Source organism: Dromiciops gliroides, chromosome 6 (genome assembly GCF_019393635.1).
Source record: "Dromiciops gliroides isolate mDroGli1 chromosome 6, mDroGli1.pri, whole genome shotgun sequence".
NCBI classification, from domain to species: domain Eukaryota; kingdom Metazoa; phylum Chordata; class Mammalia; order Microbiotheria; family Microbiotheriidae; genus Dromiciops; species Dromiciops gliroides.
The window spans coordinates 151,640,563-151,666,706 of NC_057866.1; the positions used below are offsets into that span (position 1 = coordinate 151,640,563).

The 26,144-nt window shown below is 39.3% G+C and overlaps 1 protein-coding gene across 1 annotated transcript in view; it reads right to left on the minus strand.

The window, feature by feature from the left end:
* The window catches only part of SLC7A11 (solute carrier family 7 member 11), a 106,547-nt gene extending 82,275 nt beyond the window's left edge, over positions 1 to 24,272 (minus strand). Inside the window, exons 1-3 of the mRNA XM_043969716.1 lie at positions 23,523 to 24,272; positions 16,942 to 17,068; positions 10,611 to 10,726 (exon numbers count right to left, since the gene is read on the minus strand). Of these exons, the coding sequence (XP_043825651.1) occupies positions 10,611 to 10,726; positions 16,942 to 17,068; positions 23,523 to 23,799 (520 nt within the window). The 5' untranslated portion in view covers positions 23,800 to 24,272. The remainder of the gene's footprint in view (positions 1 to 10,610; positions 10,727 to 16,941; positions 17,069 to 23,522) is intronic.
* Between the last annotated feature and the right edge of the window lie 1,872 nt (positions 24,273 to 26,144).

Here is a 26,144-nt window from a genome sequence, read left to right on the forward strand (position 1 = left end):
CTAGAAAACATGTTCTCCAAACAGGCTTTCTCAGAGTAGAATGTTTCCAACAGTTTTTTTTTTTTTTTAAATAGCCATTCTTGGGGGCAGCTAGGTGGTGCAGTGGATAAATCACCAGCCCTGGATTCAGGAAGACCTGAGTTCAAATCTGACCAAAGACACTTGATACTAGCTGTGTGACCCTGGGCAAGTCACTTAATCCTCATTGCCTCCCCCCAAAAAAATCCCCCCCCAAAAATAGCCATTCATCTCCACTGCAGATGGAGAAAACAGAGGATGACATTTCAAACTGTATATCCCAGAGACATCTCAAACTTAACAAGTTAAAAATCATAATTATTTTTCCCTTGAACCTTCCCTTCTTCCAAACTTCAGTCTTTCCAAGGTTTCCAGTCTCCTAGGTTTGTAACGCTGGCATTATTCCCAATCCCTTATTCTTCTTTACCCTACATATCTAATATACTGCCAAATCTTTCCATTTTCCCCTCCATCTCATCTCTCCCACCTGACCCCTTTTCACCATTCTCCATTATCACCTGAGTTCAGGACCTCATCATCTCTTGCCTAATTATTGAAACAGATTCCTAATTAGTGTCCCTGCCTCCAGTCTCTCATCATCCCAATATATCCTACACACTGCTGACAAAGTAATTTTCCTAAAGGACAGATCTAATCATGTGATTCTTCCACTCAACCAACTCTAGTTACTTTCTATTATCTATAGGATAAAACAAATTCCTCTTTAGCTTTTAAAGCCCTATACAAGCTAGCTCCAAACATTTTTTTAAAGCCTCAATGGACATCAGTCCCCCTCCTGTGGTCTGTGATCCAGCCAAAATGACCTTCTCTTGAGATCCCTCAGGTATGGCCATTCCTCTTTACCTCTGCCTCATAGTCCCTCTTCTTTCAAGAAGCAGCTCAGGCACACTTCTGCATGAAGCTTTTCCTGATCTCTTCTCAAATTCAAGTGTCCCCTCCCAGTTCAAACTACCTTGTTCTTAACTACTCTGTATACGTTTATATTTGTTCACTATGTATGTATGTATATATGTGTGTATATATATATATATATATGTATATATATATATATTTATATTTACACATATTATATGTGTGCATTTATAATATATATTCATGGGAGGGGGGGAGAGAAAGAGAGAATAAGTCCTTGTTATCTCCCCCTTTAGAATGTAAGCTTACATTCCTCCTTTGTATCTGACTCTAACAATCAGCACAGTGCCTGGCACTTAAAAACTTGTTTAGGCACTTATTAAGTAGGCACTTAATAATTGCTTACTGATTGATTGGATAGGTAAAAAGCACATTTCCAAGATTGTTTTTCCATGCTTAGGTGGACATGATCTGCCATTATTCACCTGGGAAGGGAGAACCTCATTCTAGTGAGAATTAATCTTGGTTCCTTGAGTGAAATTAACCGACCTTGGTCAAGGTCGATCAGGCTCTTCCATTGGGAGTGGTGCCCTTTAACAGAATGCCTGTTTAGGAGCACTGGTACTTAGTACTCACCTGTAGTTGCCTATAATGTATCGAGCCATCCCAAATTCCCCTTCCTGAAATGGGTGATTTTCACCCCATAGTCCTTTTGGAACTGGAATTACAGTAGAGAACTATATACACTACCAGTTACTCCAAGTTTCCACTGTGGCAAGTGGTCTGCCTTTTTTTAAACAACCATCCAAAATGTTATCTGGCCCTTTGCTGAAAAGGGAATGCTTTAATAAGAAACAAAAAAGTGCACATGGGAAATATTTAAGGCAACTAGGTAGTACAATGAATATAGTCCTTGGATAGAGTTAGGAAGATCTGAGTTTCAATCCTACCTCAGACATTTGATCTGGGACCAAGTCACCCAACCTTCTTCACCCCAATTTTCTCATCTATAAAGTGGGGATAATAATAGCACCTTCCTAAGAGGATTGTTTTAAGGATCAAAGGAGATGACATATGTGAAATACTTGGTAAACCTTAAAACACTATGCAGATTGCTTACTATTATGTTTTTGATAAAGTCTTAGATTTAAAATCAGGTTCAAATCTTTACTTGGAATACTATGGTAATCAAATAATATAATGTCTATAAAGGACTTTGCAAGCATTAAAAGGACATAAAAGTGTCCCTTTTTGTTTGGTTCTTATGTTTACTTTAACAACAATAAAGGCTCACCCCTCAGAGTTTATACAGGGCTGCTGTTTGTTTGGGCAGACCTTATGGCATTATGATTTTGTTTTGTTTTGTTTTTGTTTTTTTGCAGGGCAATGAGGGTTAAGTGACTTGTCCAGGGTCACACAGCTAGTAAGTGTCAAGCATCTGAGGCCAGATTTGAACTCAGGTCCTCCTAAATCCAGGGCTGGTGCTTTATCCACTGTGCCACCTAGCTGCCCCTTTTATGATTTATTTTTATGAAAGAACTATTGTGTGGAACTCTGGGAAGAAGAAAAGCAATAAGACAGTCCAGAAGATCTAAATCATGATTTTGAGGGAAGGGGTTGAGGTGGGGGGAAGGGTTAGGGGCCTCAAGGGAAGAGACTTAGTTCTTCCTAAATAGAAGGCAAGCCCATGTTGCTGACTAAAAGAGGAAAAAAAGTTATTTCTGTGTGTCTGGGATTGGCTTTAGGTTGTTTTTGTTTGTTTGCTTTTTAGCTTTCTAGTAAAAAAAAGTAGGATCCCACAATTCCATGAATTGGTCCTCTCTTCTTCCTGGGAAATAAATAAGGAAGGATTCACAAGGTAAAAGCTGGTTCATTTCAAAAGATTTTTAATTCTTTGATGATAATGAATAATATTAATTATTAAATGAATAATTTTAAATTTAATTAATAATAAAAGTATTGGTTTATCTGTACTTCTCTGTCTTTGTTTCTGTCTCTCCTCCCCCCATCTCTTCCTCACTATTAGCTATACAAAACTTTAGTTTGAAAAAGCCTGTATAGAATATGTAGCTCATAACTTAACAAGTAGGAAGGAAGGCAGCCCACAGGCCCAATGGAGTGCCTCCAGTGGATATAACTGCTATTTTATCAGGCATCTTTGTAGTCAGATTGAGTCCTAGGAATGATACAGCCATAGATGCTGATTTAGAGCAACAGAGATTTATCTGAGTCACGGATTGCCTTTTTCTCTAGCTGCAAACATGGTAAAAACCCAAATAAGCCAATTCAGACATGGCTCTAATTTAATGAGTCATGGATGAGGTAAGAGAGCCAGTTCACAGTGATCTTTCTTCGCTGTAATAATTTCTGATTTTATGTATGATGGCTACTATGTTTTGATTGTGGCCAGGCTTGAAAGAAGTTAACCTTTGCTGAAGTGAAAATTAAGACTGACCCAGCTTTGGTTTTCTCATATGCTATTCAGTTATCTCCTTACTTCAAGTGATAAAGGCATGATAACAAATATGGGGAAATGGTGAGAACTAATATAGAAAACACAGGTCATTTCCCAGGATGCTGCTGAGTTCAGCAGCCATCTATGATGAGTGAGTAGGATTTGGATCGGGGGAAAAATGTTCTTTCTATGCTGGGCCCAAGTCTGTCCCCTGGGTTTACAAGTATCATGTGTGTGCTTGGAACTTTGCTTAAAAGTTTTGTTCTTCATGATGATCCTCCAAAATATAAACTAAAAAAATCCACCACACTTTTGGTTGCTTATTGTCAATCTGGGTTTGCCATGGATGCCTGCAATGCCCACCGTTCCCTGTCACGCCAACTAAATTCAAATCCAATCTTTTATCACTTCTCCAGTTCTACCGGTTTAGAACAACTTCTCCTCCACTTTGAACCTTCTGACGTTTTGTTTTGTTTTGTTTCTCTCTGTGCGTGTATCTTAGCTCTCTATTAGACTTCAAGCTCTATGAGGGAAGGAATTGGGTTTTATCTAAAGTTGGTATCTTTCCCAGGGCCTAGGACCATATCCTGGTCAAACTAGTCCCTTAATAGATCTTTTTTTTTTCTTCACTGAAATGAATTTAATTTCTGTGTAGCTTATGAGCAACCATAAAGAAATAGTTAATAAACATAGATGTAGCTTCTATAGCAAACACAAGCCGACCACACCTCTGCAAATCTTCATTTTGATCTTGGCTTTTATGCAACATTGACCCTATGTACTATGTAACATTCTCCTGAAGGATATGGCAGCTTTAGTGGGATTGTTTTCTGCTTCCATAGCAATTCAGTAAATAGTGGGTTTCCAACACAATTTAGTTAACATGAGAAAAGGGCAGGTAGAAACAGAATGCAGTAGGAAAAAAATATTTCTATTATTATTCCCAGTCCTGAATAACACATCTTAGGTGTTAGTGCCAAACTAGTGCAAGTGCAGAGAAGGGAAAGGAAAGAAATCAACATTTATATGGTGTCAACTACATGTAGGCTGTGCAGAGTACTTTTTACAAGTCTTATCTTATTTGACCCTCGCAACAACCCTGGAAGGTAGATGGTATAGTAATTTTACAGATAAGGAAACTGAAGCAATCCACAGTTAAGTGACTTGCTCAGGTCACACAGCTAGTAGGTATTCAAGTACTGGCCTCAGGGGGCAGATTTGAAATCAGGTCTTCCAGATTTCAGACCTAACACTCTATTAACAATGCCACTAGCTATTTCCCGAAATGTAACCAGTATGTTGTAGTTACCAGAAATCATGGTTTTCGTGTCATCTTTGATGGAAATGAGGATGTTTAGTTTTAAGAAAAAGAAGTCTTTGCCAATACAACTCAAATATTTAGAGAGCTGTCATGTGGAAGGAGATTAGACTTGTCTGGTCTCATATAGAAGAACTAGAAGGGTGTTAGATTTCACTTGGACCTAAAGAAAAGCTTTGTTCCAATGAGAACTCCCACATAAAGGAAGGGCAGCCAAAAGAGGAAGATGAATTCCCTATCATTAGAAGTCTTCAATCAGAGCTTAGATGAGCCCTTATCAAGAAACAAGGGATTCCTGCTTGAGTACAGATAGGTTAGGCTAGATGACTTCCCTTTCAACACAAAAGACCCTGTGATGCCAAGGACTCTAATAATTGTTGTTACTGTCCCAGAGTAGTTTTTAATTTATTTCCCTTCACAATTACTTTTTTTTTTTTTCTGGCAAGGCCATTGGGGTTAACCCAGTGACTTGCCCAGGATCACACAGCCAGTAAGTGTCAAATGTCTGAGGCTGGATTTGAATTCAGGTCCTACTGACTCCGGGGCCCATTCTCTAAACATTGTGCCACCTAGCTGTCCCACCTTATCTATTACTTAATGCTACTAAGGAAGGTCACTTTATACTTCAAAAAGACCCAGTTTAAGTAGTTCAATTAAAAAATAAAAGTAATATATATCATGTGATTCTAAATGTTAAATTGCCTCCTTCATATATTTACTAATAACAACAGTGAGGTATGAGATTAGAAATCACTGGTTTCGGGGCAGCTAGGTGGTGCAGTGGATAGAGCACCGGCCTTGGATTCAGGAGGACCTGAGTTCAAATCTGGACTCAGACATTTGACACTAGCTGTATGACCCTGGGCAAGTCACTTAACCCCAATTGCCTCACCAAAAAAAAAAAAAGTCACTGGTTTCCCCCAAGTTTAAGCCAAGGAAGGGGGGAAAGGGAAAGGGGGAAGAAATCATCCACACACAGCATACTAAGAGAGAGCCCCCAGAATGCACACCTATAGAACATCCAAAGAAATCATTTCTAGAATAAGCCTGGAAAGGGGCCTGATGTAGGTTCCCAATCCAGGGCTAATGTATCTTGTCAGCCTCACCCCCAACACCATCCTTCTCAGAGGTGATTCCTTTCTATAGAATAAGCAGGTTTTCAGGGAAGCAGGAGCCTTTAATCTTGGCTGAGTTCTGCTTGGGATGTAGTGACATTTTCTAAAGCAAGAGCTGGCAAGACTAGGTTCCCCCCTCCCCCGTTTCATTTCTGGAAGCTGTTAGCATTATAAGGGCCAGTTCTCCATTCCTTTACCCTCTTCCTATGAGTATTCTAGAAACTCCCCCCATGGCCTTAATTCCCATGGGCTCACTAGGAAGCATTTTTTTCTCTATTTTCTGTATCTCAACAACCTTGTGCCCCCAGCAGGCATGAAATCACCCACACTACCTTAGAAGAATGAATGATCTTCCAACTAAAACCTGCAGTCAAAAAGGTATTTACCTTCAGGTACCATGATCCTTTTCATTCAACTCTTCCAGCCTTAGGCATAAATTTTCCTCTTAAGATATGTGCTCGCTTTTCCCTACAGATCACGTTTTAAAAGAACCATCTGATACCAGGTTTGGGTTGGTTTGGTTTTGTTTTCCTTCCAATTCGGTTAAAATTTCCCTTGCATTCTCAAGTTTGTAGAAGGAACACTAGAATTTGTGAACCTGTGTTTTAAGTCAATACCAATAATATCTCTATCCAAACCAAAACAAAAATCTCTAGCTTTATCCAAGTTCATGCTCTCTACAAGGTTTTATCTACCTCCCTCCTGAGAGTATCATTGTTTCAGAGCAACTCCACCTCCTTGAACTAATACCTCACTGTTCATTCCTTCAGTGAAATTCTGATTTGTTGCCCAGTGTGTCCAACTCAACTTTATTCTGGCTTCCTATTTTTAACAAGGAGATCTACTTGAAGAGGTCTTTGGAATAGATGGGAAAGAAACCACTTAGATTTTCCAAAAAATTAAATCAATTATCCAGACCCTTTCCATTTCCAATTCCAGAACCAACACCACAATTATTTCTGGACTGGTGGTACTCATCTAGATAGAGCCTAATTTAAGCCTCCTGTTTCTAGCTCCTATTCAGCAGGGGCCATTGCTGAATGCTTCCCCTCCCCCCCCACCCCCAACTCTATGACTAGTCACTGTCCCTCCCTCCCTCCCTTGATTAGAATGTTCTCCCTCTTCACCTTGCCTCTGAGATCCCCTGGCTTCCTTTGAGACTCAGTATGACTCTCACCTTCTGTAAGAGATTCCAGGTCCCCCCACTGCTATTACCTTCTCTCAAGATTCTCTTCCACTCACTCTGTATCTATCTGTAAATATTTGTTTGCATATTGTCTTCTGCTTTAGAACGTGAGCCTCCTGAGGACAGGGACAAGTATTTTTAGCCTTTCTCTGTACCCCCAGAACTTGGCACAGTGCTTGACATATAATAGGTGCTTATTAAATTATTGCTGACCTGAGTTCACAGACTCAAGTGCTGCAAGCTTGCAGATCTCCTTGTAGGATAGTCCATCTCTACTTGCATGGAGGAGCATTAACCCTGTCTCAAATACACCCTTTCTAGATCATAGACTTCAGGTACCATTTCCTACCTAGGGCATTTCGTGACCCTATTACTAATTGTTAGTGGTTCCTCCTTATATAACCTTCAAGACTGCAAGGGTTCTTATCCTGGGTTCCATGAATGTTTTTTTTTAAATATTTTGATAACTGTGCGGGTTTTTTTTTAATTTATGGAATAAAACAAAAATTTCCTGTATTTCGACATAATTGGCTTCCTTCGCAATCAAGCATATTTTATTTGTGCATTTATAAAAGTTATTCTAAGAAAGGGTTAATGAGTTTCACCCAGCTGTCAAAGGGATCCATAGCACAGAAAAAATTATGAAGCTCTGCTCTAATGTCTCCAGGAGTACTACGCTCTCTTCCATCCAAGTCAACGAAAACTATGCAATTTCCTATTGTGGTCTTTGAACATAAGGCCCTGGATGATTTAGCAAGGCAGTCTATGGCAATAACTACACCACACTAACTTCCAGGATGGTGACTAAGTAGAGGATGTAGTGGCACTCATCCCTCCAAAGACGATTTTCCTACCAACTCTGAATCCAAAACATCTGTTTACCCACAACCATGCACAGGCAATGTGGTGAGGAACAAACTCCCTAAACCATTAAAGTTCTTATTACTATGAAGCTCCATGAGAAGCAACCAAAGAAAGTCTGTTCCACAAGCCTGTTTGCACAAGGTACTTCCCAAGTATGTTTCATATATAGAAAATTATGGGCATTCAAAAACGTCACCACATGTCTACAGTAATAAACAGGGAACTTGGAAAGAGTGACGACTGAAACAATCATACGGTAAGTGGCCACAAAACATTTTCCTAGTTGGGTTAGGGCTGGGGTTGGGGTTGGGGAGTGGAGGGGATTTTTTATGCTTTGTCGTCTTCTCAGTATATTTATATATACTGAGATTGTTTTATTTGGGGAATTTTTTTTTGTTTGGTTATTTTCACCAATCAATCTATAAGTATTTATTAAGCATGTACGTATGTATGTGTGTGTGTGTGTGTGTGTGTGTACACACACACGTGCTGTATTAGGCACTGGAGATACAAGTACAAAGTATCAAATAATTCCTACTCTGAAGGAATTTACACTCTAATGGGAAAGACAAAAAATACATACAAAAGTAAATGTAAAAATTAATATAAAAGGATGAATACAAACTAATTAAATATCATGAGGTAGTTTGGGGCAGCTACTTGGCACAGTGGAAAGAGTGCTGGACCTGCAGTCAGGAAGACTCTTCTTCCTGAGTTCAAATCTGCCTTCAAAAGCTTACTAGCTGTGTGACCTTGGCCAAGTCACTTAACTCTGTTGGCCTCAGTTTCCTCATCTATAAAATGAGCAGGAGAAGGAAAATGCAAATAGCTCTAGTATCTTTACCAAGAAAATAAGGTCACAAAGAGTCAGATATGATTCAAAACCCACTGAACAAGAAGTTGGGGGTGAGAGAAAGCTGGCAGTTCTGAGGAATAAGTAATGGCTTTATGTAAATCAGGAGTTCTTAATCTGGTCCATAGACCCCATAAGAGTACATGAAGAGATATTGGGAGTCTCTCTTTTTCTTTTAAGCATTATGTTAACCTTACTTAAATATAAATGATTTTGTTTGTAATCCTAAACATTTCATTTCATGTTTTTAAAAATAGTATCCTGGGGGCAGCTAGGTGGTACAGTGGATAAAGCACAGGTCGTAGATTCAGGAGGACCTGAGTTCAAATCCAGCCTCAGACACTTGACACTTACTAGCTGTGTGACCCTGGGCAAGTCACTTAACCCTCATTGCCCCACCAAAAAAAAAATCGTATCCTTAGAAGGGGTCCTTAGGCTTCACCAAACTGCCAACAAAAGGCTAAGGATCCATGATGTAGAAAATGATACTTGAGCTGCATGTTGAAGGAAATAAATGCTTCTTGAAGGAAGAGGATTTTGTAAGGCAAAGGTGAGGAAGAAGGTCATTAGTGACATGGAGTATGGACAAATCAGGGCACAGAGGAGAGAGAAAAGCAAGCAGAAGAACAGCACAGAAATGCATCCCTGTTTCACATAGCTGGATTCTTCATTCTCTACTATTAATATTCAGATTCTCCAGTGTAATTATGACATCCCAGATTCTGATTCTCCTGACAACAGTACAGACCACAATCCAACCATTCTTGCCCAACCTTACCTATGTACTTCTGTAAGTTCTCACTTGGTGAATCCAATATGACCCATAACCCCATCTACTGAATCTCTACTATTAACACCATGAAATCCACACATCTTCATCTGGAAGCTCCCAGGTGTTCTCTTCAACAAGACAATTACCCAGGGGGCAGCTAGGTGTCATAGTGGATAGAGCACTGGTCCTGGAGTTAGGAGGACCTGAGTTTAAATCCAGCCTCAGATACGTGACACTTACTGTGTGACAATGGGCAGGTCACTTAACCCTGACCCCTCCCTGCTTTCAAATGTAGGTTTTTTTCCCCTTATCATTCACCAAATTTAAAAATAAATGTCCCATCTTATTGTTTGTTGTTCTTCAGCCATGTATGACTTTTCATGACCCTATTTGAGGGTTTTTTTTAAATTGAGGGGCAATAAGGGTTAAGTGACTTGCCCAGGGTCACACAACTAGTGTCAAGTGTCTGAGGCCAGATTTGAACTCAAGTCCTCCTGAATCCAAGGCCTATGCTTTATCCACTGCACCACCTAGCTTCCCCCCTTGAGGTTTTCTTGACAAAGAAACTGGAGTGGTTGACCAGTTCCTTTCCCAACTCATTTTACAGATGAGGAAACTGAGGCAAACAAAGTTAAGTGATTTGCCCAGGGTGACACAGCTAGTAAGTGTCTGTCTGAGGCCAGATTTGAACTTATGAAGATGAGTCTTCCTGACTCCATGCCTTCCACTCTATCCATTGCACCACCTAGCTGCCCATTATCCACCATATTTCCTATCAAATGCAACAGAGGAAAGTAGGTAACTAGCAACAAATCCTAGCAATGCCTGGCATTTCATGAGCTCATTGATTCAGAGCTAGAAGGGACCTGAGAGACTATAGAGTCCAACCCTCCTATCAAAGATCAAACAACTACTAAGTGTTGTATCTGAGGTTGAATTTGAACCCAGTCCTGACTCCCAAGTCTAGTTCCCTCTCCATTACTTCATACTGCCTCTAATTTCAACTTTTCTTCTTAACAAATCTGATAGAACCAGTATGAAAGGAAGAGACTTGTGTGAGTAGAGGTCTATGGTGAAAAGATACTGAACATGGGTTAAGCTAATGACTTCTACTATTACTTTATGCACCATTCATGCTAATGCCTGTGATACTTACTGATGCCCACGGCTGTAATTAGCTTGATTGAAAGTTCTGGGATTTCACACTGAATAAAAAATGGTTCCAGGATATAGCGTCCAAATGCCAAGGATATCACAGCAGTGGCAGCAGGGCTAGATAACATAGAGAAAACGGTCACAATAGGAAAGGGCAGAGAGTATTTGCATTTAAGTTGTGTTGCTTTGATTCACCATTCATTAAGATAGGAAACACTTGTTTCTTTTTATGTTGGAAATCTTTGTTGTACCTCATAAAATCATGGTAATAATGGGAGCTGGCATTTCTGTGACTGTTTAAGGTTTGCAAAAGACTTTTCCAAGTTATGCCATTTCATCCTCACATGAAAACTGTGAAGCATTACTGTCCCCATCTTACAGATGAAGAAATTGAGGTTTAGAAAGAATTAGGGACCAGCTTGTGGTCCTGACAAAAATCACAAAATTTGAGAGTTAAAGGGGATTTTAGTGGCCATATAGTCTAACCCACATGTAAAAGAAGTCCCTAAGCCATTATTGTTGTTGAGTCATTTCCAACTTATTATAACCCCATTTGGAGTTTTCTTGGCCAACACACTGTAGTGGCTTGCCAATTCCTTCTCCAGCTCTGATGAAGGAACTGAGGCAAACAGAGTTAAGTGTCTTGCCTGGCTAGGAAGTGTCTGAGGCTAGATTTGAACCCAAGTCCTCTAGATTCCAGGCCCTGCTTTCTATCCCCTCAGCCACCTACCTGCCTACTACTAAAACACCCATCAGGTATTCATCCATGCTTGAAAACATCAAGGAGAGGAAACCCATCACTGCCCACAGTGGCCCATTCAACTTTTGTACAGTTCTAATTGTCATAAAGGTTTTCCTAAGATCAAATCACAGAGTATGCATGTGTATGTCTGTATTTAGAGATCTATTTGTAAACAACACACATGTGTATGTGAATATGTTGTATGTGTATCACAGTACTTAGTAATAATAATTATATCTATCATTTTATAACATTTTTTAAGATTTTCAAAGAGCTTTACAACAATTTCATTTTATCCTTACAACCACCCTGGAATGTAGGTGCTATTATTATTCCCATTTCACATATGAGAAAACTGAGGTAGACAGTGTTGCTTCAGTGACTTGCCCAGGGTCACAGAGCATATAAGTGTCTACAACTGGAATAGAATTCAGGTCTTCCTGGCTCCAAGTCCATTGCTCTGTCTGGTAGACTACCTAGCTGCCTGCATGTACACATGCCCATGCATAAATGTGAATATGTACATTTATATTATATTATATTATATTATATTAAAGTGTTTTACGTACTTGCAAATACATACACACATGAGCAGAAATGTGAAGTAGGTGAAATTTACCTCCTTCTCCTCCCCCACAGTACTAACATTCAACCTTCCCCTTTCAGCATCTTTCCCCCATTTTGGTGCCTCTCTCAAACAGTTACCTCTGAGAGGTCCAAGAGAGGCACTACAAAATCTATCCATCTCCTTTCTGATTATCCTCCTAATAAGTAAACGTATTTATTCCTTGTCTTACTTCTGCTACACCCTACTATGATTCCAGGAAACAGTTTGGCATGTCAACTAATTTATGCTATTATTTAGAAGGTTCTAATACAATAAGAGGAGGCAGCTAGGTGGCTCAGTGGATAGAGCACTGGGTCTGGAGTCAGGAAGACCTGAGTTCAAATCCAGCCTCAGACACTCACTAGATGTATGACCCTGGGCACTACTTAAGTGACTACTTAACCTCTGTTTTCCTTCCACTGGAGAAGGAAATGACAAACCATTCCAGTATCTTTGCCAAAGAAAGCCCAGGGAACATCCAGTCAGGAAGAGTCAGAAGGTTGAATGACTAAGCAATATAACCAGATATTAAAGGCCAGCTTTTGTAACCTATTTGCATTTTAAGGATAACCAACAATCATGATAGTCTGGCACAGAGGAGTGGTTAAAGGTTGAGGCCTGAAGACCTGGGGTAGAACCCCAGTTTGCTACTTCCTATTTGTGGTGACCTAAGGCTCTTGTGGCCTCAGATTTCTTATCTGCATAACAAGCAAGTTGGGCTAGATGGTTTCCACATTCCGCCCCAATTCCAGTGAAATCAGATAGTAAGATAGGTTAGTGAGTGGAAAAGTTATAGACATCTCAGGACCTCTCAAATCAATCCAAGTCTGTCGATTCTTCCTGCATCTACCTTACAACCAGATTTTATTCCCCAAAGACTTAACAGAGTCTGTCAGACCTAATCTAATCTATTTTTGTAACACTAGGGTTCTAGGAAAGAAATTTTATTTTAATGGATTCCCAAATACTTATAGGACACAATATACATACATATGTGTATTTGTGCGAGTCACTCACTACTCCCTCTCCTTGGCACTAGTGTTACAGTGCTTGGCTGAAATGTCAATGAGCATTAGGCCAGCACACAATAGTCCCCAGGTAATTGGGCAGAAAGAGGAGGAAAAGGATGGTAGAATCCTGGATTCGTACCTGTCAATTACCTCGCAAGCAATCTAATCTACCCCCATCCTTTACAGACTCAGTAAGTGACTTATCCAATGTCAAACAGATAGTAACCATAATAATAATGGCCACAGTGGTGGGTTTAAATCCAGATTTTGTGACTGTAAACCCAATTCTCTTTTTCATTCTATGGTGATGCCTCTACCATCTGATACTAACAGTTCAATCAGTCTGTTTCAATGGATGAAGGAAGGAATACTGGAGGATGATCCTTCTGCTCACACACACACACACACACACACACACACACACACACACACACACACACATCACAGAGGCTCCAAGACGCTGACTTTAATTACCAAATGTCTACTGCTTTCTGGACACACAAAAACAGCAGTCTAATGTATCTTCACAATGCTATTAATGTCTACCTCATGGCTTTATAAGTATGAAATTTGGGAAAGAAAGGATGGGTTTCCAGCTGAACAGGGGAGTAAGAATGTAGAAATGGGCACTACTCTCATTCCCCCCCCAACCTAGACAGGTCTAGGAGGCAGTCAGCCAAAAAGCAGCCCAGCCCTATGATCCATCTATCTACCACGTTACACGGAACTACTCCAGGAAGATACTCATCAACTATCTTCTTTAAAATCCCTTGAGATGATTAAACAGCCTCCCTTGGTAACAGATTCCGGAGTCTCACAATGATTATCACTGAAAAAGTCATCAAAATGTCTAACCTTTTCCCCTGATTTCCAAGAGCGCAGACATTTCAAATTAATAGTGTCTTCCTACCATAAGGGGGAGGAAGAGATAATCTGACATTTCAAGTATAGCCTATAACTCTACATAAGTCCAACATTCATATGAAAGCCTAAGTCTCCTGGATTCAAAATATTAGAGCTGAAATTCTTAAAGATCAAAATCCATTAAAAAATAGAGATTGGACACCTCTTTCAAGGCACTGTGCTATGAAGGGAAAAGGGATGTTTTCAACTACCAGGAATTTGCAATTAAGTTAGAGAGAAGGGATAAGAAGAAACCCAAACTCAAGGCAGAATTAAAACCAAACTAGAGGCATAGGAGAATACACAGGACCAATCACAACTAGGTGGTGCAATAGATAGGCCTGAAATCAGAAAAGACCTGAGTTCAAATCAGGCCTCAGACACTTACTAGCTGTGAGACCCTGAGCAAGTCACTTAACCTATATTTGCTTCAGTTTCCTCTACCATAAAATGGAGATAATAATAGTACCTACCTTGCTGGGTTACTGTGAGGATCAAATTAAATAATATTACAATAGCAATGATAATAACATTTATAAAGCACTTTAAGGTTAACCAAGTGCTTTACATGTGATAACTCACTTGATCCTCACAACAATCCTGTGAAGTGGGTACTATTGATTTGATATGGTATGGTATGCTATGCCCTGTATTATATTGTTATGTTGTATTATATTATGTTATTACATCATGTCATGTCACATCTATTATATTATCATATTCGGTTAATAGATGAGGAAACTGAGATACAAAGAGGTTAAGGTCCCATAGTGTCTAAGGCAGGATTTAAACTCAGGTCTTCCTGACTCCAAGCCCAGTGCTCTAATATGTCACCTTCTAAGGTCACTGTAAGCTCAAATTTACCATCCTATGTTCCCTTCATAGCTCTAGAATTTGATAATTCTCTGAGGTGGGTCCGATCATGTCACTCCCTACTCAATAAATTCCGAGCTTTCCTATTGCCTCTAAGAAAAAATACAAAGTTTTCTGCCTGGTATTCAAAGTTTATTATAACGTAGCCCCTTCCTACTTTTCCTATACTCCCTGACACATAGTGACAATGGCCTCCTGGCTGTTCCAAGAACAAAACACACCACCTCTTCGATCTTCCCTCTGGCTGTCCCCCATTCCCTCCTCTCTGACTACAGACCCCACCTACTACATGAAGCCTACCACAACTTTTAATTCCAAAGACTTTCATCCTCTTTATTTACTATTTATCCTGTTATTTTTTTTCCTTCAAAAGACTTTCTTTGGGGGCAGCTAGGTGGTGCAGTGGATAGAGCACTGGCCCTGGAGTCAGGAGGACCTGAGTTCAAATCCAGCCTCAGACACTTAACACTTACTAGCTATGTGACCCTAGGCAAGTCCAAGTCACTTAACCCCAATTGCCTCACCAAAAAAAAAAAAAAAAAAAGACTTTCATTGGTATGTATTAGTTTGTAAGGGTCTCCCCTATATGACTGTAAATTCCTTGAGGGCAGGGATTGTCTTCCGTTCCTTTTTGTGAACCCAGGGCTAAGCACAGTGCCTGACAAATAATAATCACTTAATAAATATTGATAGATTGACAGAGTTAGTTTTTAAACAATGGGTAGGATTCAGTTAGAGCAGAGTGGAGAGTCAGGAGAAAGTGCATCAAAGATTCCAGTCTGGGAAAAAGACCTGAGCAGACCTTTAGAGGGAGTAAAGGAAGTATTTCCTCATTGTGATTACACTATGACAAAGTTGAAATAATGTAAAAGCATTTGAAATGGAAACAAACTCCACTAAGAAGGCACTACTCTTTTGTAACTTTTGTTGAAAGAGATTCTTTTGACCATGGAAATCATCATCCCTGGTGCCAAGTCCATTCTCTAACAGTAAATCATTTGCCTCTGAGCTGTGGGAGAAAGAAAAGATTCCATGGGAACTCAGCAGTACATTTCTGATAAATTAGACACTCAGTGCATGTTTCTCCTAGCTATTGTGGAAGACTTTGGAATTGGAAAATCCTGGTTAGATTTTGAAATTGTGAAGTTTAAGATGATGAAGACTATTTTTTAGTTATGAGAAAGATGTAAAAGGTTAATTATTTGGTGGGTGGGTTTGGGTGTATGTTTTCAATGCAATTCAGAGTGACTTAGCATTATTGGTCTGCATTTCCAACCAAGAAGTCAGGAAGATCAATCTCAACAACAATACAACTAAAGGCTGATTACATAACTGGAGCTTCTTAGATTCTTTATGGGAGGAAGTGAGTCACTACAAATAAGCAAACTACTCACGCAGCACCTAAGGGGACCCAGTGACACACCAAGCTAGCTGGGAAGGACACAAAAGCTTCTTAACCACTAGAATGGCGTAAAGTTATATGGGCTTAGTTGTGTAATTTGGAGTCAATGAAAGTTTCAAGTCATGCTAACGTTGCACTCTTGTCTGGGCAGGGTGGGAATAATCCATACTCAAGGCATTGTTTTGCTATTACAAAGGGGAATTTCATGCTCTGTAGCTTTAAAAACCAAATGTATTTGCTACAATTGCAAACTAAATCATTGAAAACTTGTGAAACACTGGGTGCTTGTGATGCTTTACCGTGTTTAGAATAGCAGCAAATAAAATAGAAATGTCTTTATCAGATTGTCTGGAATATATCAGGCACTTAATGTTTGTTGTCTGTTAAAATTCAGAAAGCAAATATCAAGTTTCAAGTATAAATAAATGCTACACATACTTTCTTTCATTTTTTAAGTCTTAAACATGTGTGATTTTTTTTTCTTTAAGTGAGGGAGGGTCCATACACAAGATTTTGTTAATGAATGAAAGCCTTGGTGGGCCAGCTGCTTCCACAGATAAGTTTTGACTGCTGTTTTAGAGTTGTCTAAGGCTCTTTAAGATTGAGGGACTTGGCCAGGATCACAAAACGAGTAAGTTTCAGAGGCCAAACTTCACTCAGGTTTGTATCCTCCATACTTCCTGTTTAAAACGCATGTGCCACAAACTCCTTTATTAGTTGGAAATAATCCAGGTGATTCAGAAGTACACCACAGATGAATGCCTGAAGATAAGTAAAGCAAACCAGTGTGCTCACCGTATTATGAGTAGCTCCACCCAGACTCGGACAAAAGCTGGTAATGGGCCAAATACTTCCAAGATATAAGTGTAGTGACCTCCGGATTTCTTTATACATGTCCCCAATTCAGCATAAGACAAAGCCCCTGTGAAAGAATATTCATGAAAAAAAAAAAAAAGAATTATAGTTTGAAAAACTATAAAAGTATTCAGGTGGCCCCAGAGCAGAATCTTTAGGTAAAGGAAACCCTTGAAAATACCTCTACTTTTTGGACTGGATATGGACTCAGAGTAGCCCTGAGTTCAAATATAACCACTAGGACTTACTATGTGAATTACTAAGTCAAGTTACCTTTCTGAAGAAATGTTTCCTTACAATAGGCTAATGTCTATAAAGAATTTTGTATGATTTAATATAAGAATATTAAAAATCTTAGTGCAGTTTCAAGCTTCCAAAATTTACATATCCTTAGCATTTAAATTTTAAATGTTAAGCTATTGAAGCTTAAAACTTTACTGAAGTTTTGGGATACACCAAATACATATCAGTTGTTAGCCATATTATCTTTTTAAATGGGAAAATAAATCATCTTATTCAAAGCCCATTAGTTCCTCTCATGGAGACAGCTAGATGGTAAAGTAGATACAGTGCTATGCCTATAGTCAGAAAAAACAAAGTTCAAATCCTGTCTCAACCTTCTTGGCTCTGTGACTCCTGGTAAATCACTTAATCTCTGCCTGTCTCAGTTTCTCCAATTATAAAAAGTTAAAAATGATTTGGTTATAAATTGATATATTAAATAAAATTGTTTTTGGCAGACTTGAACCTGAAATATAGAGTATATTATTAGTATTAATATTTTTTTTCCTTCAAAAGGCATCATAATTTAACCTGTCTGCAGACATACATAACCTTGGATGATAAATTACTTGCAGTTGACCCCATTCCTCCTTTGAGATTGTTTTGAATCATCACCTTCCCGTGTCAACGAGTTATAAAGAACACTTGATAGCTTTTCTTTTTTTAAGAGAGTCCCAAAATTCTACCTTTTGACAATTTTAAACTCGAAAGACACAATTTGTAAATCACATAACTAAATCACTAACAAGATTTCTCTGAATTATAGCTAGGCCAAATCTTTTGGATTGATACCTCTTTCTGGGAAAGTTGAAAGGGCATACAAAAATATGTCCTGCCTTAATTCATGTTCCTCTAGCTTGGGTAAACTAATATGAAACAATACTCCCATTATTTTGCTAATATAATTCAAAAGGAAATTATTTGCTTAGTTCTAGAGTAAACATCATATGACCCTCCACAATATGTTAAAAGCTAAAGGCACAGTAGAGGTCTTTATGGTGCCGGAGAATCACCATTAGGAACTGTCCGACATGAGTATCTTTTGGCTATTCAGAGGATTTGAGAATCCCATTTATTGCATCTCTAGTATGACAGAAATAGATGAGCAAACTAAATGTAAAGAGTTGTAACCCAGGTACAGTTGAAAGGTATTCATGCTATTGGTGATATCCTGGAGATGCGGTTAGCATTTCTATTGTTAAGGGCCAGCAGGAGACCTGCCTGCTGCCAGAGGAATCAATAAGTAGCTAAACCTATTCTGTTAGCACACCAAGATGATTGCCCCCAGGTTTAACCTGGTAAGCTCTGAAGGAAGGGCTTTTGCAGTCAGAGGTCTCAGGTTTCCCAACTGTCAGAGTCCAGATGTGGGAAGTTCAGAAGAAGATGTGTAATCCATCTATTGACACTAGACCTTTAAAAGGTCCTGAGCTAAAGCTTTGGCCTCCCATAAGCCCAGTTCCAGAGCTTTGGAGCATTTGGGGGCAAGTAAAGGGTTTTTTCCTTTTTTGTTTTTTTTTTATTTTGTTCAGTTTCCTGTTGAAGTGGCACTCCCGTCAAACTCCTAGTAATACAGAGATATATGGTAGGCAAACAGAGATAAGTTGATTCAAGTCAGAACGCACACCTAGCACTCAGAGAACACAAGTTAAATTGGAACCAAAGCTATATGCCAAGAGCAGAGTTTTCTTGGTGGACCTCTTCTGCTTAAGATGTGATTCAGTTCAAGAAATGTTCATTAAATTCCTCAGTTTCTTCCTTTATAAAACAGGAATAATAGTGCCTTGCTATCTTAAAGTGATTCATGAGGATGTCAATCTCAGCCAAGTTTGTTATCTCTTTCAGGGAGTTAAACTGTATCACATTTATCAGTGTATGTGTTTAACCCCACCCCAGCATACCTCCCCGGAATGGGAGCTCCCAGAAGGAAGGGACTGATTGAGTTTCCTTCTTTTTATTTCCCAGAGCCTACCATAGTATCTGGTAAAAGTAGCCACTTAATAAATGCTTCTGTAATTGGACTGAATTGAAATACCTACTTATAGACATATTTTCATGGTAAAATTGAACAGAACAAGCTTAGAATGCATATACATGTATGTACAAATGATAATTAGATATATTCAAATTTACAAACATATATATGTATGTATAGATGTGTGTGTATTATTGCATTAAGGATCTATGATTTATCAAATCTTAGGGAATTCCTACTGTCTTCACCCACATGTACCAATCTATGACTTACTTAATAGGTAGAACCTGGGAAGTTGCCCCACACACAGTAAAGATATTAAATGACTTAACCAAGTTTGTCCAGATATGTTTTTTGTCCCAAAAAGAGAGTGATTTAAATACAAGTTTAAACAAAAGTCTATCTGACTGTTAGTCCCATAGTCTATCAACTTTTCCACACTGTTTCTAAAAAAAAATGCCAAAGACCCATTAGTGTTGACTATTTTACATAGCCACCTCAAGGATTCATCCAAGTTAAGAGACTGAACCTGGGCTATGCTTCTGGACATCTGGAGAAAACTCCTCCAGCTCATAAGATCAAGATCACCAAATACATAGAGATAGCAATCCGCCTATTGCCATGTGCTGATGCTTGCATGCTTGAAGAGTAATACAGTGAAGGAGCCCAGGTCTTTCTAACATTAAGCTCAGCACACTATCCAGGTGAACACATTCCCTCTGTGTATATGGGAACACACACATACACACACGCACATATGTGTGTGCACATGCAAATACAAGTACCCTGATAAACATTTAACAACTGGCTCTCTCTAAAAAGAAAAAGTATAATCTTTATTAAAGTTTAATCTGGGGCAGCTAGGTGTTGCAGTGGATAAGCACATGCCCTGGATTAAGGAAGACCTGGATTCAGATCCAGCCTCAGATACTTGACACTTACTAGCTGTGTGACCGTAGGCAAGTCACTTAACCCTCGTCCCACCAAAAAATAAAGGTTAATTTAAAAACATTTTCTCCAGTCTAGACAAGCAACAAAACAATACATCAAGGCTTGATTCATAGCATTTGCTGATTTTAAAAGTGTAAATGCTCACAATGAAAATTTAACAACTGGCTAGGTATGAGTTATCTCCAGCGCAATTCTATTATAAATATAAATAGACATAATATTTAACAGGTACAGAAATATATATGTATGTGTCATGTTATGCACATTCTATTATATCATATATAATAAATAAAATATATATTGTACACACATACACATTGTATCTTATGTATGTATGTATTCTACATATTTATATATACATTGTCTACATATACAGGTGCATTATATGTGTAATATGTGTGGACATGTATATGTATACATATGTATGCTATATTTAATTTTATACATAATTATTTCATATTCATTTTGCATATATTATATTGATATATATGCATATGAGGCCTTCCTCAATAGAATGCAGGCTTACTTGAACGAAAAGGCTGATTTTTGCCTTTGTATGCTCAGCACCTTGACAGCTCCTGACATACAAGATCATAAGACCACAGCTCTAGAACCCGAAGGTCATCTAGAGTAAAACCTATCATTTTACAGAAGAGCAAACTGAGTCCTAGAGAGGTTGAGATTTGCCTGAGGTCACATTGGTAATAAATGGCAAACTGGGATTCGAACTCAGATACAGTAATGCAATTGTAAGTTTGGAGCTCTTCAGTTCTTAATAGATATTTCACAATCGATGTTTATTCATCCTTAATATCTCCTCTATACATAAACATAATTAATGGAATTATATATGCAAAAGCATTTTTTGATGCAGAAAACAAGATAGTTGTCTCTTTCATTAGTGATCTTCGTTTATATCGACTATAGTAGATGTTGTACCAAGGTTATAATTCACAGTGTACAATTAAGAAATGTAATGGTTACATTTCTCTGTATTCAGAGGAATTGTGTTATATAGTGAAAAGAGCATGAGGGAACAGCTAGATGGGACAGTAGATAAACCACTGGCCCTGGATTTAGGAGGACTTGAGTTCAAATCCTACCTCAGACACTTGACACTTACTAGCTGTGTGACCCTGGGCAAGTCACTTAATCCTCATTGCCCTGCATAAAAAAAGAAAAGAAAAGAAAAGAGCATGAAATAGGGAGTTTGAGGGGCTAGGTTCATATATCTGCCCTTCTAGTTAGCCTGTAATCCTGGGCTAGTCCTATTAAATCTGGATAGCCATGTTCTTATCCATAAAATTAGTTTTCTGCGATTGCTATTAGTTCTCAATCTTACAATCAATAAAGAAAGACACATCATGGAATCGTTTTGATACAGTATACTATCCCAAAGACTCTATACTCTTTAGCAAAAAAATCATCAGAATCATATAAATTCAAATCTATCCTGGTAATCCACAAAGATAGACTACAATTATGTCAGTGAAAATGATGTTATAATAACCGCTAAGACAGGCAGGCTGTAGTAGTAGGTAGAGAGAGAACTGGCCTTGAAGCCTAAGAGACCCATAGTAAAGTTCTGCCTCTAATATGTGGCCTTTGTGACCTTGTCACTTAACCTTTAGCATCCCAGACAAACCTATAAGATTATAAATGGCTAACATGAGTTGCTAGAAAGAGCTTCCACAGCAGAAATAGCCTAGACTGAAGAAGTCACAGTTGTAGAAAGAAAGAAAGAAAGAAAGAAAGAAAGAAAGAAAGAAAGAAAGAAAGAAAGAAAGAAAGAAAGAAGGAAGAAAATATACACGTATATATGTGTGTATACACATATATACGTGTATATACATACATATATGTATATGTGTGTATATATATATAACTCTTACAAATTTGCCCTAGAATACTCCACTCCTTTGTTTAATGGTAGAGGTATGGATCCAGTCAACTGGTTTTCGTGTCCATATAAATATCCTTATAATGGAACTTTTGAGTTCTGAAGTTGAATAGAAAAATTAATGGAATGATATATTTCAGAGTCCAGAAAATGGGTCAGCAAAACCCCCAAAAAAGTGATTTAGTGCATATTCTTGGATCAGTTAATTGGTTTTAATGTGAAGGTCAGGCCATTCACAGAATCATAGAGTCAGAGCTGAAGGGAATTTAGAGATTATCTAATCCAACTCCTTCATTTTACAGACTAGGAAACTGAGGCTCAAAGGAAGATAAGTGACTTACCCAAGGTCACATAGATAAAAAGTGGCAGAATCAGAATTCAAACCCATGCTCTCTGACTCCACTTCCAGCGCTCTTTCTTCTGCATCACTCTAGAATCAAAATGTACTCTACTTGATTCTTTACCACACTTAGGACTTACCTTTCTTTAAAAGGACAGATTTAGCTTTCTGTTCCTTGTCAGACCATTAACTGGTGATGCTTCATGTACTGAACATGACATTGCATGCATTTGACACTTAATGGGACCTTGAACAGACAGGTTCACTGAGTTTCGCTGAGAGCATCTTGTCACCAAACTCTTTGGGACAACAGATGGGCAGAGGGGAAGAAAATGATCCTGGATAAACCACTTAGACTCCCACCTAACCTAGCTCAATATTTAGGCCACAGATAATTGGAGTTGGGGGGAGGTTGGATAAGAAGAAAAGTTATAGTATACTAATTATAACCTCTGCTCATGCAAGGGCAGACCTGTTACATAGCATGCCCTACTATATCTTTCTACAGATCAGTGGTTCACAAAGAAATGTCAGGCCCACGAAGGTGTATGTGTGTGTGGGGGGGAACGGTGCATTCGTGCATACACACACACACGTGTGTATGCATGTGTATGTGTTTTAAAGAAAAGCACTGCCTTACTATTTCTTTCAGGATAAAAAATCAGGAAAACTCCTATTGGACAATTCAGCAGAGTCTAACTAGACCAACCAGGTTTTACATTTCACAGAGGCTTCAGGGTCTCAGCTCTAGCATTGCCCAGACAAGCACAAATGTCCAGTGCTTGCCTTTTTATAGGCAATAAAAATGAGTGCTTATTTCCATCGCTATGAAGAAAAGAAATAGAAATATTTTCTCTTCATCAGGAAAGGAAAATCCAAGAGGGGGGGGGAAGGAAAGAGGGGACTCTTCAAGTCATCCAGGAACTCCTAGATGACTTGAATAATTTCTCCACATTACTACTCACCTACTCTAATTCTACCAGCAGAAGCCTCCCCAATCAGCAGGCCAGGCTACAAGCCCAGCAGCACCCTCCCACTTACATACCCTCAGGGGCTCCACTTTTAAACGAACTCACCAAACAGGGATAGGAGCCCACAGACGGTCCAGACGATCAGAGACATGCCCACTGTGCCCGTATTTTGGAGAACTCCTTTGGGGGAGATGAAGATGCCAGCTCCGATGATGGTGCCAATGATGATGGAAATGCCCCTCAGCAGCGTGATCTTTTTCTTCAGCATCACCCTTTCCTGCCCCGGGGGCTCTTTGCCATCTGCGGAGGGCAACTGGCCATGGGTTTCTCCTTGGAGGTAGCCTCCATTGGAGATGGCGGACATCACAGGCTTCCTGACCATAGTGAAATTCTGCCAAACTCAAGGGGAGAAACAGAAATAAAACAGCAAAAAGTACAGAAAAGGAGAGAAGGAGAAGGAAGAAGAGGAGGAGGAGGACGAGAAAAACTTTCTAAAACAAGGTCTGCTCTGCCTGATCCCTGAGTTCGAACTGTTTCCTTGTTTCCTGTCACGCTGCTCTAGTGTTCACAGTTATGGACCTCAAAGGTGAGTTTTACTCTTCCAGCCTCTCTAATTACTCCTCAAGAACACCTGTGCCTTCTCATTGCTGCCCGAACATTGGGCTCTGCCCCTACTGCTGCTGCTGCTGCTGCTGCTGCTGCTGCCGCCTATCATTAGAAACTAGCTCAGCTTCCTCTTGCGCTTGTATTTAAGCTCCTGTCACACGAACTAAATGATGATGCAAATTCTCCAGGTTTGCATCAGCCACATGAGAAGACTCCAGCATTACTCAGCTCTTTTTTTTTCCCCTTTTCCCAAACAGTAGCAGCATGTAGCACAACTGACCTGCGCTTTCCAGAGAACAAAGCCCTTACTTAAAAGGCCTCAGGAGCCAATCCAGGAGGAGGAAAAACACACAGACCCTCCCAGAGGTGGAGAGCAAGTCTCGGGGAGGCCCCAGGGTTCTTCAAAGGGAAAGAAAATGAAACACGAAACAGGAAACATCTACTTAATTTTTATCTGGGACCGTCACCCCCCCTTCCCCAATACGCACGCAGGCGCGCACACACCCACACCCCTCTTATGTGAAGTAGACAAGAGTTGAAGGGAAAACCAAGCTACATTAGTGACCAAAATATATGGAATTCTCAGCGTGGCACCCTCCCCAACACCTTTTTACTCCCTTAAAAAAAGAAAACTTTAGGTTGCTTGGCAACACAACCAACTCTCTCTTGTTGGGGGAGGAGGGGAAGAGAGACAGAGAGACAGAGACAGAGACAGAGACAACAGAGAGAAACTTTCTGCAGCACCTTTCTTATTCCTAAAGGGATTGTGACTTTTCTTGGCAAAGTTACTGGAGTGATTTACCGTTTATTTCTTCAGCTCAGTTTACAGATGAAGAAACTGAGGCCAAAAAGGGTTAAGTGACTTGCCTAGGATCACATAGCTAGTAAGTGTCTGAGAAAGACCTGGGTTCAAATTTTGCCTGTCATAAAATTTTATGATCTTAAGCAAGTCAACTCACCAGGCAGTTAAAGACTTTCCTTAGTGGAGGGTGTTTGGAATTCTCTATTCCCATTGTATTCTTTTGTGTTTTGCAATTATCCTGTGAGATTAAAACTACAAGTATTACCAACCCCATTTCACAGATGAAAAGAACGAGTTTCCAAGAGGGGACTGACTTGCCCACAGCTACTAGGTCTATTGTGGGAAGGTGGGAGTGAAGAGAGCTATAATCAGATTTTCAAAATTAGCTTTGATTTGAATAAAAATGTTCACATGGAAAGAAACATTAAAAAGTGGCAAGGATTTCCAAGCCCTCTAACTCCCTCTATCAACAATCTCTGAAATTGGTGCCAAGATTGGCTGCTGTTACCTGTGGTTCGGGATTCCGGAGCAGAAGTTACATTATCATCACCCCACTTTGCACTTATCACTCAATTAGCTTCTGAGGAGCTAGACAAAAATCAAATAAAACATGTCAGAGAGGTGTGAAGGGGAGGAGAGAAGGAAGGAGACTGGAGCAAGCCCAGGGGATCATCCTGGAATGCTCAGATCTGCTTCTGGCCAATTATCCTTTGGGGTATTATTATAGCCTTAACCACCTGGATACTAAGAAGGTGAGTTCAATAGCCTCAGATTATTTAGAGCTGCAAGGGACCATCTAAATGATAACAAATGACTTCATATAGCTTTTACACTTTTTAAAAATTTGCAGAAACGCAAAAGTCTTTACAGAAATTATTTCTTTTAGGTCTTGCACTAACCAGCTGAGCTCCGAACCACAGGTTTTATCAGCTCCATTTCACAGATGAGGAAACTGAGTTTCCAATAGGGGTTAATCCAACTAAGTACCACAGGCAGGATTCAAACCCTGATCTTTCAGATCCCAGGTCCAATAGACTATTCAGCAAGCCACGGTGAATGTCAGAATTGGAATGGACCTCATGGAGTTAACCCCTCCCAAGGACAAGAATTTCCTCTTTATTATTCTTAAAATGTGATCTTTTAGTTTCTGCTTTAAGGTCACCAGGAAAGAGGAACCCATTACTTGAGGCAGCCCATCACATTTTTAGATAGCTCTGAATGTTGGGAAGATCTTTCTCATATAGATCATGTGGTTCAAACCCTCCTTTACTACTACTACTTCTACTACTACCAACAACAACATTTATACAACACTTACT